This window comes from Mus pahari, chromosome 11 (assembly GCF_900095145.1).
Source record: "Mus pahari chromosome 11, PAHARI_EIJ_v1.1, whole genome shotgun sequence".
Classification (NCBI taxonomy): domain Eukaryota; kingdom Metazoa; phylum Chordata; class Mammalia; order Rodentia; family Muridae; genus Mus; species Mus pahari.
In genome coordinates, this window is record NC_034600.1 from 42,871,761 (window position 1) to 42,887,896 (window position 16,136).

Below are 16,136 nucleotides of genomic sequence, written 5' to 3' on the forward strand. Positions count from 1 at the left end.
GAGGCCAGCCTGGTCTACAAAGTGAGTTCCAGGACAGCCAGGGCTAAACAGAGAAACCCTGTCTTGAAAAAAAAAAAATTATCAATTTACTCACTTTTATTTAAAAAAAAAAAAAATTCATGGACTTCTCTTTTTCTAAGCAGGAACTATTTTCATAAGCATTGTCAAATAAGATATAAAACATATATAGATTTAAAACATAATAAAGCCAAATGGACCTTCCATTCATCTTAAGATGAATAAGCTCCTAATACAACTGTGCCCATAGGGGGTTGTTTTTGCCTTGTTGCTCTCAAGCACCTCTCTGCCTCACTGACCCAACCAACACTGCCTTGTATTGCCCTGTGTTTATTATCATCTATGTACACAGACTTAAGAATCATGTATAAGGCCAGGCAGTGGTGGTGTATGCCTTTAATTCCAGCACTCGGGAGGCAGAGGCAGGTGGATTTCTGAGTTCGGGGCCAGCCTGGTCTACAGAGTGAGTTCCAGGACAGCAAGGGCTATACAGAGAGACCCTGTCTCGAAAAACCAAAAAACTAAAATTAAAAAAAAAAGAAAGAAAGAAATCATGTATAATTCTGCTGTGAAACCACAGAGAAGCATTCCAGATTTCATTGTTTGGCTTTGCTTGTCTACTGAGGAAGCGCACTCTATCTCACATGTTCCAGCTGATCTGGATCTACTATCTTCTTATCGTCTTTTTACTGTCTTGTCTTCCTTAAGGAACTCAGCTTACTAGTTTCCCACCAAATAAACTAGCTGTAACTCATACACCATGGTCTACTTTTATTATTGGGTAATAAATGCTTCACATTTTGACTATACACTATAAATTGAGAAAAAATCAGTTCTCAAACCACAAAGGTTAGACATCTATTGCTGATTCAGTTTTTTTCTTTTTTATTGTACTTTATTTAATAAGAGAAACTGTCTATGACACAACGTCTATAGCATAATTTCTGAGTTTCTTCTAGTCTTACTAAATGATCAATCTGTATGTAATTTCAATGTATGACAAAAAAGCATCTAGTTTATAATTTTAGGATCTATGATTCCAAACAGAAATGTTACAAGAAACTTGCTAGCTAGCAGTATACAAAGCTACACTCTTAGTGGTTTCTGGTTGCTCCCTCCTACTTTCTGAGGGAAACAGAACTAAAACACACTAGGATTTGCACATTTCCCCTATGCTAGTTCCCCTTCATTGCTAGTTACATTTTGTTTCACACCTCTGTATCAATTATGTTTGGGATGATTCTCTTTTCAATTCATCAATGAATACATCTACCAATGTTATCACTACCGATACATGCATTTTTATTCTACCACCTTATGGTGGTTTGTCTTCGATTTTTTTTCCAGTTTTTTTGTTGTTCTCCTTTAGTGTTCTAATTAATTCATGAACAGCTGGAGAAATGCTTTTTAAAAATCAATTATTTATTTCCAAATGCAAAATACAAAAAAATGCCTTCCTTGTAAAACTTGATTTCTTTGGATCTGGCATTTCAGCAGATGTTTTGGCCATGGGGTGGGCGATTGAGGTTAAATTTTTTAAATTAAATTATATCATTTTCCCCATTCCCCTTCCTCACTCCACTCTTTCCTGTGTACCTTTGTCCTTGTTCCCTCTAGCATATGTATGTGTCTAAATATTAATAAAACATGCACTTTATTTTGTCCTTTCTCTGATTATCTTTCAGTTTTACTTAAAAAACAACTTTTAGCTGGGTGTAGTGGTACATGCCTTTAACCCCAGCACTCAAGAGACAGAGGCAGTTGGATCTCTGTGATTTTGAGGTCAGCCTGGTCTACAGAGCGAAGTCTAGGATAGCCAGGGTTACACAGAGAAACCCTGCCTCCAAAAAAGAGGAAGAGGGGGAGGAGGAAGAATAAGAGGAGGAAAGGAAGGAAAAAGATATATATATTAATCTGACTTAAAGTTAACACAAAGATATTCACCATTCTCCAGGAAACATTCAGAATATTTAAAATGTAACAATCTTTCTACACAGTTGGTGTCAAAAACAAAACAAAACACAACTGGTTGTAAGAAACAGGAAAGCTCCCAGGGACTAAACCACCAACCAAAGAGCACACACAGTGGGTCTCATGGCTCCAGCTGCATATGCAGTAGAGGATGGCCTAGTAGGACATCAATGGGAGGAGAGGCCCTTTGTCCTATGAAGACTCGATGCCCCAGTATAAGGGAATGCCAGGGCCAGGAAGCAGAAGTGGGTGGGTTGGTGAGCAGCGGGTGCGGGGAGGAGAATAGGGGGAGGGTGTTTTTGGGAGGGGAAACCTGGAAATGGGATAACATTTGAAATGTAAATAAAGTCACCTATTGGATGGAACACAGGGCCCCCAATAGAGGAGCCAGAGAAAGTACCCAAGGAGCTGAAAGGGTCTGCAACCCTATAGGNGGAACAACAACATGAACTAACCAGTACCCCCAGAGCACGTGTCTCTAGCTACATATGTAGCAGAAGATGGCCTGGTCGGCCACCATTGAGAAGAGAGGCCCCTTGGTCTTGCAAACTTTATATGCCCCAGTACAGGGGAACACCAGGGCCAAGAAGTGGGTGTGGGTGGGTAGGGGAGCAGGGTTTGGGGGGGAGAGAACAGGGAACTTTCAGGATAGCATTTGAAATGTAAATGAAGAAAATATCTAATAAAAAATTGAAAGAAAAAAAAACAAAAGAAAGAAAGAGGAAAAGGAAAAGGATGCAGCTCAGTAGTGGGAAGCCAGGGGCACAAGAGGCCCTGTGTTTGATGACTAGCACTGGCTTTTTAAAACAAGCAATTCTAAAAGATGCACTTAATTTCTTATTCCCCCACTACCACATCTTTGCAGAATTATAAGGCTTAGGAGACAGACTTTCTTCAATCTGAAATTGAGTGATAGCTTTGCTAGAGAGGGAGGAAGAGACTGCTGTTCAATCAGCCAGCTAACTATATTACAGGCAAAAGGAGGGATTCTCCCAAGTGAATCATACCATCATGGAGTTCCAAACAGGAAAGCCCTTATCACAGATGGGCACTGATGAGCACAGATGAGCACTCATTCTATCCTAAGTTCACTGGGTTTTTTCCTTTTTCTTTTGAAGGTATTTCTGCTGCTGTTTTAACATGTCTCCCTACATATTCATGAAATATGAATGATAGTTGCTATACCATGTCACCTCACATTTGTTATAGGTAGAATTAACAAAGTGTAGTGAATTATCATGAGATCTCAACAACAACAACAACAACAACAACAACAACAACAACAAAAAAGGGTACAATTTCTTGCCTATTCCAAATGCCTAATGACCTTTTTCAGAGACAAACACATTCTCAGTTATCTAAATTGTGATTGAACAAAACACCAAAAATCCCTCTTTTGTAAATTATGACATTCTGAAGATCCTTGGGAAAAAACAAATCTCCAATGACAGAACTGAAGAGGTGGAGCTACAAAGAGGGATCAACATAGTTTTCTTAAAGTTTTCATTACTTTTCTTTTGGCCCTTCTAAAGTCAGTTTTGTCAGTTTATTTTCGTCTTATAAACAAATTGTTCAAAGCATTGTCCTTACCGCCTCGCTTGGAAAACCCTCTGCTCCGAGTCTGATTATCTTCACAGTCATTATTAGACTCTTAAATAGAAACGTAAAGATGTGAATTGCATCTAGGTAATTTTAATGACATAAAAGCTAAGAATAGAACTATAACAAGAATAGTTTTCAAGTTGAATATAAACATTGATTCTTAAAATAATTTTACTGGGAACATAAAAACATTGCTCAGAGTAAGTTCCCTATACAGTATATCTGTGACTATCAAATATTTAATGTAAAGTAAATGATTGAGCACCCACTATTTACTTACCACAAAGCTAGACAAAGCAAAAGAAAAATGTCCAAAAGTAAACAAATGTTCAGAAAAGCATTCGTAGGCTATTAGAGGCATGTGACTGGTCTATTTAAAATGTCATTTCTTTTTCTATAAGTTACCATTCTTAGCAATGCTAGGCAGTGGTGCTTTCTTACATGCAAACTTTTCCTCATTTTTTCTAATTAACTCAAATTACTCAACGGCTTTTCTGTTTTAATGACAGTACAACTATCCTTTTAGGGCTTCTCTGAACAGTGGTATGAAGACCAATTACAACACTGATGGATACTCAAGTGAACTGGGTGAAAATAAATGCCTAAGCTCCATTCCCAGAGTTAATCCTCCTAGTGCTGAGTGGTAGCAAAGAATGCACAATTTTTTTAAACTTTAAATGTTTTATATTATTAATATAACTCTAAGCTCTTCAAAAGTTCTAAAACAGCGTATTTGGGGAATACAGAGATAGCCTCAAGGTATCTAGCACATGTCACTGATGTCTAGTATTAAAGAACTTTAAACAGAAAGTCACGTGACTAAACAGCTTATGGGCTACCATCTAAACTCCTACACAAAAGTACCTGTCTAACTAATATGTTTTGTCTTATATTTTTAAAAACATTATCCTGATAGCTATCTGAAGCCCCTCCTTGACTATCTGAGCCTTAGTAGTCAGCATATGTTTTTATATTTATTGGTTCTTAGGAAAAATGTAACATCATAGACCTGGAGCACATTTGCATCACATTAGTTTCCCTGTCTTTCCCCACACCCTTTTTACCTCAGCCAAAAAAGATCCCATTTGTGTTCTCTATATATTCACGGGGGTATAGTCAAGCTCTCAGGGATCTGCCCCCTAAATGGACTGAGACCTTCCCCTCCTGCATCCCTGCTGGAAGTCATTCACTGTGGAGGGTGAAACCCCAGCATCCTATCACAGGATTTAAGAGTTCTCTCTGATGGCTTCCTGTCTAGGCTGTTGCTACTTTTTTAAGGGGTGGAGAAAGGCTTGAGGTAAAGGTAAGGGTTGTCACAGAAACCTTCCATGTTTCTCTTTTGCAACTGTGCATCTGCAGTCATTGATATCACTGTAAAAGTAGCTTATTTGCTCTTTAAAGACTGAGAGAGGATGAGGATCCTTGGATGCAGTCAGCATGTATTCTGAAAAAGAGTCATCTAATGTGGGAGCTGAAAATCATGCAACTGGAGGAGCCAGTCCAGAGCAAGAGTGAGGCTGAGACTTGTCCAAACCCCCAAATTTCGTCCTGAGACTGGCAGGAATAGGTCTTCTTGCTCCTTGCTCTGGGCCAGCATGCCCCAGTGCACATAAGCCTTACATCCCCCACCGCCACCATCCCTGAGGGTAGTCATAGCCTGGTGGTCAGTTTACAGGTTAAACTTCCTCTCCCTGTAGGACATATCCAGCTAGCATATGGATTTCCTCTTCATGCAAATGAAGCATTCCCAGCACCTCAACCCCAGTCAATGATACACACTCACCCCCAAAACCGTACCCACTCCCCAAGGTTTATATAATCCTTATTTACCCCCAAATAAAGAGAACTGTTTCACTCAAAACTGTCTGTGGAGAAGGCCATTTCTTCTGCACCCACACAGACCATGTCTCTCTAACCCACCTAAGCCCAGCTAAGCTTCATCCTTTCCAGTCCAGTCCCAGGATACAGTGATGCCTGGATACCCAGAGGGGGAAAGCAGACCCAGGCCAGCAATCTAACACAACTTTCTTGAAAAGAAGATTTAAGAAAGAGAATTGGGGAAGAAAGTGCTTAAGAAGACTGACTCTGAGATAGAGCTGAGAGCTAACTCATACTGCTTTAAGAAAAATACCCTATAAATCAGTTTAGGATATGGATGTCTTTTTGTCATTTTAAGAAGTAATGGAATAATGGCATTAGGCAAACTTGGATGAAAAACAATTCTATACTATATTCTAACTTCTTGTGAATCTAACCATTTTAAAAGTAAGTTTAAAATAAAAAGTTATCTTTGTGGATCTAGAAGATAAGGAGAACACAAATGAAAATTAAGTAAAATTAAATAGTTACAACCTAACAATTGCATAGCGTATAAATGATATCCTGTATAACCTATGCACCTCGAACTGCTCTAAAGGGATAACTCATTCATGCACTCTCTCCTTTCTGCCTTCCTATCTGTCACAGTCTGACTATATGTGCCAGAATGGTCTTAAACTCCTAGGCACAAGGATATTCTTATTTAGTTTGTTGTGTTGCATTTTGTTCTTTAAGAGTCTTACTCTATAGGCTAAATTGTCCTAGAACTCTCTTGTGGACCAAGCAGGCCTCAAATGAATGGGAGATCCACATACCTCTGCCTCCCAAGGGCTGGGATTAAAGAAATGAGACCCACGCTTGGCCTGATCCTCTTAGTGTCCCCTGAGCTAGGACGAGAAGACAGGCTATCACACCTAGTTTTCTTTTGCTGTACTAACTTTAACTCTCAGAAATACGTCCAGAAGCTATAATCCTCATCTTATAAACAGAGGAAAACAATTTTTAAAAAGTTAAATACCATTTTTAAGATATCACACCCACCATAAGGATGATCTGGGTCTTAAATTTCAGGTATTCAACCCCCAAATATCCGGTCCTTAGGACTACACTATACCAAGTGAGACAGAGAGACAGAGAGCACTAGCTGTGCTGCAAGCAGAAGCTGCTATGGTCATCTAAAACCCGTTCCTGAATTGTCCACAAGTGTGGGACAGAACAAACTTGATCCATATGTGTTATTTTTCTTTTCTGAGAGGAACGAAGAATAAAAACAGAAATAGACAAAAGCAAAATCCAATTTGGAGAAAGCACTCTTTAGCGTAGTGAAAACTTGGAATTTATGCTCTGCTGTTATTTGATCCCCCACTGCTAGAAAGGATTCGACTGGGAGATGTAGAAAGTCTGTGCTTAGATGGAAATTATCTTGATTATGATGATGGTTAGGGTTCATTGTCAACCTGACTGCATTTAGAATCATGTAAGACCACAACTCTGACCATGTCTGTGAGACTGTTTCCAGAGAGGCTTAAGAGATGATAGATATAGATATATAGATAGACAGAAAAGACAAGACAGATTGATCCAGCCACCCACACCGCATGTGGCTCTCACTACCCCATGTACTAGAGTCCTGAAATGAATGAAAATGACAAGAAAGGTGAGCTGGGCACCTCTCTGCCATCTCTCTCTATCCTCTTTTCTTTTCTCTTCTCTCCCCCTCCCTCTCTCACACACACACACACAACACTGTTGTTATATGCAACAGAACCAGCCATGTCCCACACACTCTGCATGTACCCCCATGACATGACAGACTATTGCCTTCTTGGAATAAATTTCCTTAAGTTGCTTTTATTACAGTAACACAGAAAACACAATATAACCAGTAAGTAGGTTAAAAATTAATAGGGTCAAACAAAAGTATTCAAAACTAAAGAAATCTTTAAAAGATTTTTTTCCTCTTGAACACTAATTCTCCTTTATGTATGTTTTCTTTTGAATGGGAAAGGGATAAAAGCAATGGTTGGAAGAAACCATCTTATTTGATATAACTATAATCCAATCCTAAACCAGGTATGGTGGCTCATACTCGCAGCACTGCACTCAAAAGGCTGAGGCAGGAGAACTACCACAAGTTCAAGGCCATCCTGGGCTACAGTGCAAGCTCATGCCTCAAAAACAACAAATTACCCAATCTCAATTCTAAAAGTTTTAGAGATTATGTTTAGTCTTAGTTTTGACTTTGGGAATCAAAGTATATGATAAAAATAAGCCCCCTATTCTCTTTCCTCCAAATGCTGGGGACGGAACCCAGGGTCTTGTGTATATTAGACTACCACTAAGCTCCAATCCAAGATCAAACCTCAAATATCTAATTAAGAAGTGACATTTATTAAATATTTACCACAAATAGTACTATGCTCTGTTCTTTTACTGACAGCCTAAATAGCTAGCCCATAAGATAGATGGCCCCTTTCTACAGTGTAATAAACACTGGCTTAGCGTGAATTACTGGCTTTAGTTATCACTAAACTGGCAGGTAAGCAGGGCTGAGAAGTCAATAAACTCTGCAACTCAATGTCAGGAAGATTTGATACATTAGTGGTTTTCAAACAAAAACCATCTCAAAATCACCAGAGATGCACTTTATATACAAGTTCCAAGACCCCACACACACCTCATCAATCAGACACAGTAAAGCAGCTGACCTTCTATGATATCATTCTATTCTCACCATGCTTCTCCTGAGAGCTTGGGCACCTTACACATGTTTTGACTCTGAGCAGAGATTCATCTTCTCATCACTTTCCTCTTAGACTTTCTTGAATTTAAAAATAAATTTTGCACGGGTGCACGCATGTGTGTATTTGTGTGTTTATGGGTTTGTGCATGCTACAGGGAACACATGGAGGTCAGAGAGCAACTTTTTGGAATCAGTTATCCCCTTCTGCCATGTGGTCCTGAAGATTGCACTCAGCTCATGAGGTGTGCTTGCAACTACAATTACCCTACAGTGGAGTTTAATTCTTGACTTACTGTTTCTACCTATCCTTTTCTAAAGATAACAATTTTCAAAGGTTGTACTTTATAGGTTAGCTAAGACAAGTGGAAAAATACCAACTTAAAGGTGCCTGAATTCTTTAGCTACACCCTTGCCTAAGGTCTCTACAGCTGCTTCATGAAACTGAGCACAAGTAACTTAGAAGCAGAGTAAGACTGCCAGTCTGAGTCTCTCTAGTATTAAGTTTTTAAAGTTGCACAGAAATACAACTTACCTTTCCAGAAACTAGAGCTATCACCTTCTTCAAACTTGTTATTTAAAAAACCTATACAAAATATAAAAGAAAGTTACCTCTATAGTTTAGAAAACAGTTTTCAGGAGTGGAGGGATGGCTCAATACAACAGTTAAGAGCTTAGTGCTCCATCATAAGGGTCAGGGTTCAGATCCCTCACGTCAGGTGGCTCACAATGCCGGGGATTCCAGCTTCAAGGGATCTGACACCCATGACTAACCTCCATGGGATATGTGCAGAAACACATACAACATGCATATACATAAATAAAATCTGTTTTATGAGTCTTTCAGGGACAACTAGTTATAACAACCCTACAGAATGAGATAAACTCTCTATATAAACTACATATACAGACATAGGATGAGAACTAATTTAAATAATACTAGAACTTCTGCCTCTATCAGATTAACAGCTCTATTCTTTTAAATTTAAAAATGTTTCAGTAGATTTTATATTATTTCAAATACCCTATATTCCCCTTATATGCACAGGCAAGACAACAGTATGTATCATTATAACCATTATTTGCTTTCTATTCAAAATATCAAAAATAAATATATTTGGGGCTGAGGAGTTGGCTCAGTTGATGATGTGGCTACCATGTAAGCACGAGGGGCTTGGATCCATCCCAGCTCACTGTGACAAAGTCACACACATGGTCCCTGTCTATGATTCCCACACTGAGGAAGCAAGAACAAGAGCATCCTGGGGAAAGCAGGCTGGCCAAATCAATAAGCTCTGGATTCACTGAGGGACCTGTCTCCAAAGACCTGCTGACTTAATAAAATGTTCTTTAGTGTAACAATTGTCAAGGAGCTAGGCATAGCGGTGCATGGCTGTAGCCCAAGGTATCTGGAAGCTAATTATAGTGTATCACTTGAGTTCATGGGTGAAATGCCTACCTGGGCAGCATAGTGAGATACCCAGGCTGTCACGCTCCATCTCATACAGAAAAGATACTTGGGGACACATACCTTAAAAGTAAATGTCAATATGGAATGTCTATCAATCATTATCTAAACTATACTATAAAGAACTCAGTTACAATTGGGCTTGTTTCATATAAGAACCATCCAGTTACTTAGGCAGTTGTTCAATTTATAAATGATATGTGTGTTATCTCAAGTAGTGGAACATCTTCAGGTTTAACCAAATTTAAGGATCTTTGTGGCAATAAAATACAATGGAAGTTTAATACACAATTCTCATATAAAAGCAAGTATCCAAGTATTCACTGAATGATTGACCAAAAAAATCCTTTAGCAGGTATTTCCTTTCAAAATATACACATAATCCCTAAAAAGACTATTATTTCTATTTAAAAACCTAAGTATTAACTTATTCTCTTCACTTAAGTACCAATGTTCAAAGCTGTTTGTGGAAGGACTATCTATTCTAGGGCCCTCTCCGTGGCTGCCTGCTCTTCCTCGGTCCTGTGACCAGGGAGAGTCAGTGCTGAGCTTCTGAGTAGGGAAACTCCCAGCTATGCATCACTGGTCTGTCTGTGCTCAGCTACAAATGAGCACGTGTTCTTCTACAGAGGTACAAAATCAATCGCCTCGGGAACTGGGAGCCCTAAGTAGTAAAGAAGGAAAGAATGTAGGCTTGTGCGTAAGGTGAATCAATGATGCTACAGCATGAGGAATGCTGTTTATTTTTTTAAAGGCAAATAAATGGAGGGCCAGCAATGGTCCAGCACAGGTTAGAGTGCTCACTGCAAAAGCCTGATCTGACTTCAATCCTGGGGGCCCACATGGAGGAAGGAGAGAAGCAATAGCTTTAAGTCACTCTATGTCCCCCACACATGCACTGCAGTACATGTGCAACCCCCTAAACACCCACACCTACACACACGCAGTAAGAAGAAACTCTTCTTTAAAAGACAAGTGGAACACTGCACATACCCAGAACCTTTACACTATGCCTATATGAAACCACTTTCTATGGGCCTCATGATTTCTATGCTTTGTTTTCTAAACAAATAAACTAGAAGCCTTGGAGCCAACTAAAATTTTGGTTGTAAAATATTACAAGTATTTACCTCTGTTTCCAAAACCCTTTCCTCTTCCAAAGCCACCAGTTGTAGATGTATTCTCTCTTTTACTAGACTCGCCAATATCTGAAAAAATTTAGATAGTTAAAACTTAATATGCAAAGTTATGTCATCAAAAAACAGGGATGAAATAAAGCTTTAGAGTTAGATGACTTTTACAGATGGTAAGAAAATTGAAAACAAGCTAAAAAATAAGTTAAATACTTGGAAGGTTTTCTTTAATTATCAAGTTCCAAAGTAAAAATCATAAACCTACTAGTGGTAAAATGTAAGTTCTACTCATTACATTTCCTTTCATCAAGAATTGATTCATGATTCCTTTGTACTAGATCCCCCTTGCCTCAACAGACCAAATCATTATATTCAGTCCACATGATAATCTTCACTACTGAAAAATCTGTACTATATTATTTTTATTGTTCTGTTATTTATTTTCTAATACCTCTGTCACTTCCAAACTTTCTACTTTAAAAACATTTACACTTACTTCTATGTGAGCTCTGTGTGAGCATGCAATTGAAGATCACAGGGTGAACTCCACCCTTCCATGATGGACCAAGCTCAGGTTGTCGGGCTTAACAGAAAGCATCCTTTTCTGTGAACCACCTTGCCAGCACTCTACTTTTCTTCTATTTTTTAAGAGTCTCATCATTTAGACCTAGCTGGCCTTGAACTCACTAGACAAACCAGGCTGGCCTCAAACTTAGAGATACATTTGTCTCTGTGCTGAGATTAAGGGTGTATTACAGCACCCTTATTTGTTGTTGTTGTTGTTGGTGGTGGTGGTGTGTGTGTGTGTGTGTGTTCGTGTGTGGTGTATGTGAGTGCAGACGTATGTAGGTCATGGCACATATGCAAAGATCAGAACATAGCTTTCAGTTTATACTCTTCTTCCAGTCTGGAATTGGGGGTGCTGAATTCAGGGTATCAGACTCTTATAGCAAATGAGCCAACTTTCCAGCACACTAAATAACTCCATTTTCATACTGTGAACATCTAGTATTTTTTCTATATGCTGTTCCTTCTGGCATAGTATCCCTGCTTTCCTATTTTTCTTCTGTGAAGTCTTCTCTAGTACTCTAATCAAGTATAGCCCTTCCACATTCCCAATAGCATCCTACTCTCTGGACCTCTTCTTAGTGATGGTCCATGTGTTTCTCAACCACTAAGTTAAGAACCAGCTACTTAGGATGCTGAGGTAGGAAAATCCCTTGAACTGAAGAGACTAGAACCAACCTGAACAACACTATTAAGAGCCTTGTCTCAAAAAAGAAAAATACTCTTAAGGTCAGAAATACAGGGAGGATAGTTGGTTCTTGTTTATAGTATTTTCATTAATTCTTTTTTTGAGACAGGGTTTCTCTGTATAGCCCTGGCTGTCCTGGAATTCACTCTGTAGACCAGGCTGGCCTCGAACTCAGAAATCCTCCTGCCTCTGCCTTCCAAGTGATGGGATTAAAGGCGTGTGCCACCACCACCCAGCTTTTCATTAATTCTTAAGAGAATCCCTCATACAGTGTATTTTGAGCATGTGTGTGGATGTGCGTGCATGGGCGTGTGTACATACACACATCCCTTACCTTCTCTACCTGGAATAGAAAAGAACGAGAGACATCCAAATCAGCATGCACTGTTACTATAAACTGCAATTGTGAAAAAGCATTTTCTGTGATCCCTACAAACTGTCTTACCTCTCTCTCTAACATTCCAGTTTAGAGGTGTTGAAGAACTTCAAAATTCCTAAAAGCTTGTATTAACTACATATGCCAACAACCAAGTATTTTTATCATATCTTAAGAACTGTATGTAATTCAAAAACCTAGATACTCAGTCATCATTTGAAGGTTGCAAAAAGCTAATTAATGTTATATTTTAATTCTAAGAATCAAATCAAAAGCACATTAACACACATTGAATTATATAAGTTCAAAAAATCACTGCCAAGATTAAACTATATAAAATTTTAGGTAAGCCATAGGAGAAGAACTTCTGAGATTATATATAGTACCAAGATAATTGTCAAAGTTATTGCCATTCAACCAGAAGGGATTTTTTGGTTTTGTCTGAGACAGATCTTACTGTGAAGCTCTGGACTGGTTGTGAGCCCACAGGCTGCCAAGCTTCCATACTGCTAGGACTATAGCTGTGCATTAACAGAGTTAATTAACTAGCTCAGAGTTCTAGTTTTAAAACATCAACATGCATTTCAACCAAAAACATATGAAAATAACTTGTGACAAAATCTGTTACACTGGCCCTTTTCTCCCTGAGAAAGTACTATTGAGGCCAGGCATGTCACCACATGCCTTTAATCCCAGCACTAGAATAAGAAAGAATTCTGGAAGTATAGTCTTCTACTCTTATTATTTAGAAGCTTTCATCAAAATGTATCATATAGCCTCTTTAAAGTTTGAAAATATAATTACACTGTTAATTCTCTCCTAAATATAATACTAAGATATTATTTCCACTGCCAGTAGGAGCTAGCAAAACCTTTCAACCTTTTGTCTCACTTACATGGTGCACACATGTATAACCCTAGCACTTATGAGGCAGAGGCGAGAGGATCATTCAAGTTCACAGCCGGCTTACATAGCAAGTCCAGGGCAGATAGGCAGATAAAGTAAAACTCTTTAAAATGGGAAAACAAAACAAAATAAAAAACAATCCACTATATGATCCAAATCATCAATGTACATTAATATGTAAACTTTTAAACAAAATATATATTAATATTTAAATATCATAACAATTAGTAGTGAGATGCTCAAATATAAAATTCAAATTTTTGTTTATATATTAAGAAATTAGGTTTTCCAAATGTCAAATGAAATACCTTAATTATGATCGCAATAGAAAAAGAGTTAATCAAGTTTTTCAAAAATAAATTTAAGAATGAGTGTTAGCCTCCCCTGAGCAGCACAGTAGAGCTGACCCTGATGGCAGAGCATAGGGGAGCTGGCCCTGCTACTTGCCTGCTGTGACAGGCAAGGGCCACAGAGATGCTCTCCTCCTCCTCAACACCTGAGGCAGTCAAGAGAGTTGGTCCCAAGGCCACGAGAATGGGTGAGCTGGCACCCTGCCCTCACTGGCTGCATGCAGCACAGGAAGAGCAGGCTGGCTCTGCACTCACCTGGGCACCACAGTTGAGCTGGCCCTGATGGTGAAGGCACAAGTGAGCCAACCTGAGGGTGTGAGAGTGGGAGAGCTGGTCCAGCCCTTTTCCAGCTGCAGCATTGGGTGAGCTAGCCAGGACAGTGCTGAAGAGTTCTCCCTAGAGAGCTGGCAGGACGACCAACTTAGCTACCACCCAGGCCCACCAGGGCTTTAAGTTGGCCCACCCCAAAACCTCATCTATTAACTGCTGGAGCATGTGAAAGGTTGATCCTGCTGATCCAAAGCTACAGCAATCTCATGACACAGGGCAACAAACGGATACTCAAGAGGAGTCCTGGTAAGGAGCTAGTATTGATGGTGTAGCAGAAGCCAGAGACCTCAAAACCAGACCAGTGACTCACTGCAGTCAACATTTGTAAGTAAAGCTGTGTGGGGAAGGGTCCACTGTGGGACACACTGTGACACACTACAGCCTCCACAGTGAGATGTTTTCTAGGTTTTGTTTTGTTTATTTTTCTTTTCTATTTTCTTTGGAGAGGGGAGGTTGAAAAGGCAGAGGGCAAATATGAAGGGATGGAGAGATAAATGGGATGGGGTGAAATGATGTGAAACTCACAAAGAATAAAGGAGATATATATATCTACTTGTATATATATATATATATATATATTTGTATATATATATTTGTGTATATATATACATATATTTTATATATATTTGTGTATATATATATATATATATATATATATATATACAAAGAGAAAAAAAATGGGTGTTAGATATTTTTAAAATTACCAAACAGTCCTAGCTATACTATGTCTTGAAAGACAAAAAGCTCATAAAGGCTCAAGTTAGTATGAAATTTTAGTTCCATGTTATTGCATTAAAATAAAACATGGTATAAAATGTTTTCAGCACTATTTTCAACTCTATTAATTATGGGGAAATGAAGGTATTTTGCTCTATAACTACTAAACCCAAATGTTCCTAGTTTTTTATTTGTTCACATGTTTGTTTAGAGAAAGAGTTTTGCATCCAGCCTAGGATGGCCTTAAACTCAAAATCCTCCTGCCAAGTGCTGGAATTACAGTGCACATGACAAGTTTTGACAGCTTAAAAATGTAATTTTAAAACCCAACATTTGGGAGGTGGAGGCAGGAAGTCAAGAATTTTAAGGCCAGACTCAGCTACACAGCAGATTTGAGGCCAGTCTGAGATACAAGAGACCCTATCTCAAAAATAAGTAAATAACTTGTTAAACTTAATACTGATGAGCTAACAAAAGTATCTCCCATACTGTTCTTTGTTAAAAGCTAACACTCAACAAGTTCCTTATACCCTAAGCTCCAAAGGTTTTTACAACATTCTTCTCACGTCAATTCCTAGAAATAGAAACTTGAAATTAAGTAGCAGCTGATCTATGGGACCAATCTTTCTGTTTAGTCCACTTAACTATGTCTTATAATACCAGAGAAATAAAACAGCATAAAGTACTCAGGCATTACCCAGTGTGGTGGACAGCCCTCCACTCCCAGCACTTAGGAGGCTGTGGAAGGAGGATCCCAAGTTCAATACTTGTCTGTACTGTAGTACACATGGAGTTTATGAGCAGTCTGTGTTTTAAGGCCAGCATGGATTATATTATATAGAGTTTAAAGCTAGTTGGGCATGCCTGTCCTTGTTTCTCTGCCCCACAGCCCTGACATTAAATAAAAACTTGCCAAGCAGTGGTGGTACATGCCTTTAATCCTAGAATTCAGGAGGCAGAGTCAGGTGGATCTCTGGGAGTTCAAGGCCAGCCTGGTTCTACAGAGCAAGTTATAGGACAGCCAGAGCTACACAGAGAAACCCTGTCTCAAAAAACCAAAATCACAAAAAAATTAACTCATTATACCAACAAAACCTACCATCCACTAAATTATAGAAGACTTAGCTTTTCACCAAATAGCTAATCAAAGCCCCTATGCCATTATTCAACCGTTCGGATGTTTAAAGAAAGATGACACTTACCTCTGTTTCCTAAACTTCTTCCAGAAGGAAATCCACTTCTCATGAAATGATCTCTTCCAGAAGGTCCATCTTCCATTTCTAAAGCAAACAACACTTCAAAGCAAGTCAAATAAAAATGTGTCCAAATATACAAATTTAAAGCCTTTTCAATGTGCCACACACTTAACAGAGAAATTTTATTTACCAAGAAAAGTGACATATCCAAGCTACTTGGGAGGCTGAAGCAGAAGAGTGACAAATCCATGAACAG

At 38.8% G+C, this 16,136-nt stretch overlaps 1 protein-coding gene across 5 annotated transcripts in view; it reads right to left on the reverse strand.

The window, feature by feature from the left end:
- Positions 1-16,136, reverse strand: part of Ddx4 (DEAD-box helicase 4) — a 56,291-nt gene that overhangs the window by 31,675 nt on the left and 8,480 nt on the right. For 3 of the 5 annotated variants that reach the window (XM_021208429.1, XM_021208433.1, XM_021208430.1), the window contains 4 exons: positions 15,887-15,964; positions 10,748-10,825; positions 8,685-8,735; positions 3,580-3,639 (listed from right to left, as the gene is read on the reverse strand). In XM_021208429.1, coding sequence (XP_021064088.1) covers positions 3,580-3,639; positions 8,685-8,735; positions 10,748-10,825; positions 15,887-15,964 — 267 coding nt within the window. The remainder of the gene's footprint in view (positions 1-3,579; positions 3,640-8,684; positions 8,736-10,747; positions 10,826-15,886; positions 15,965-16,136) is intronic. The other 2 variants (XM_021208431.1, XM_021208432.1) reach the window with 2 other exon arrangements.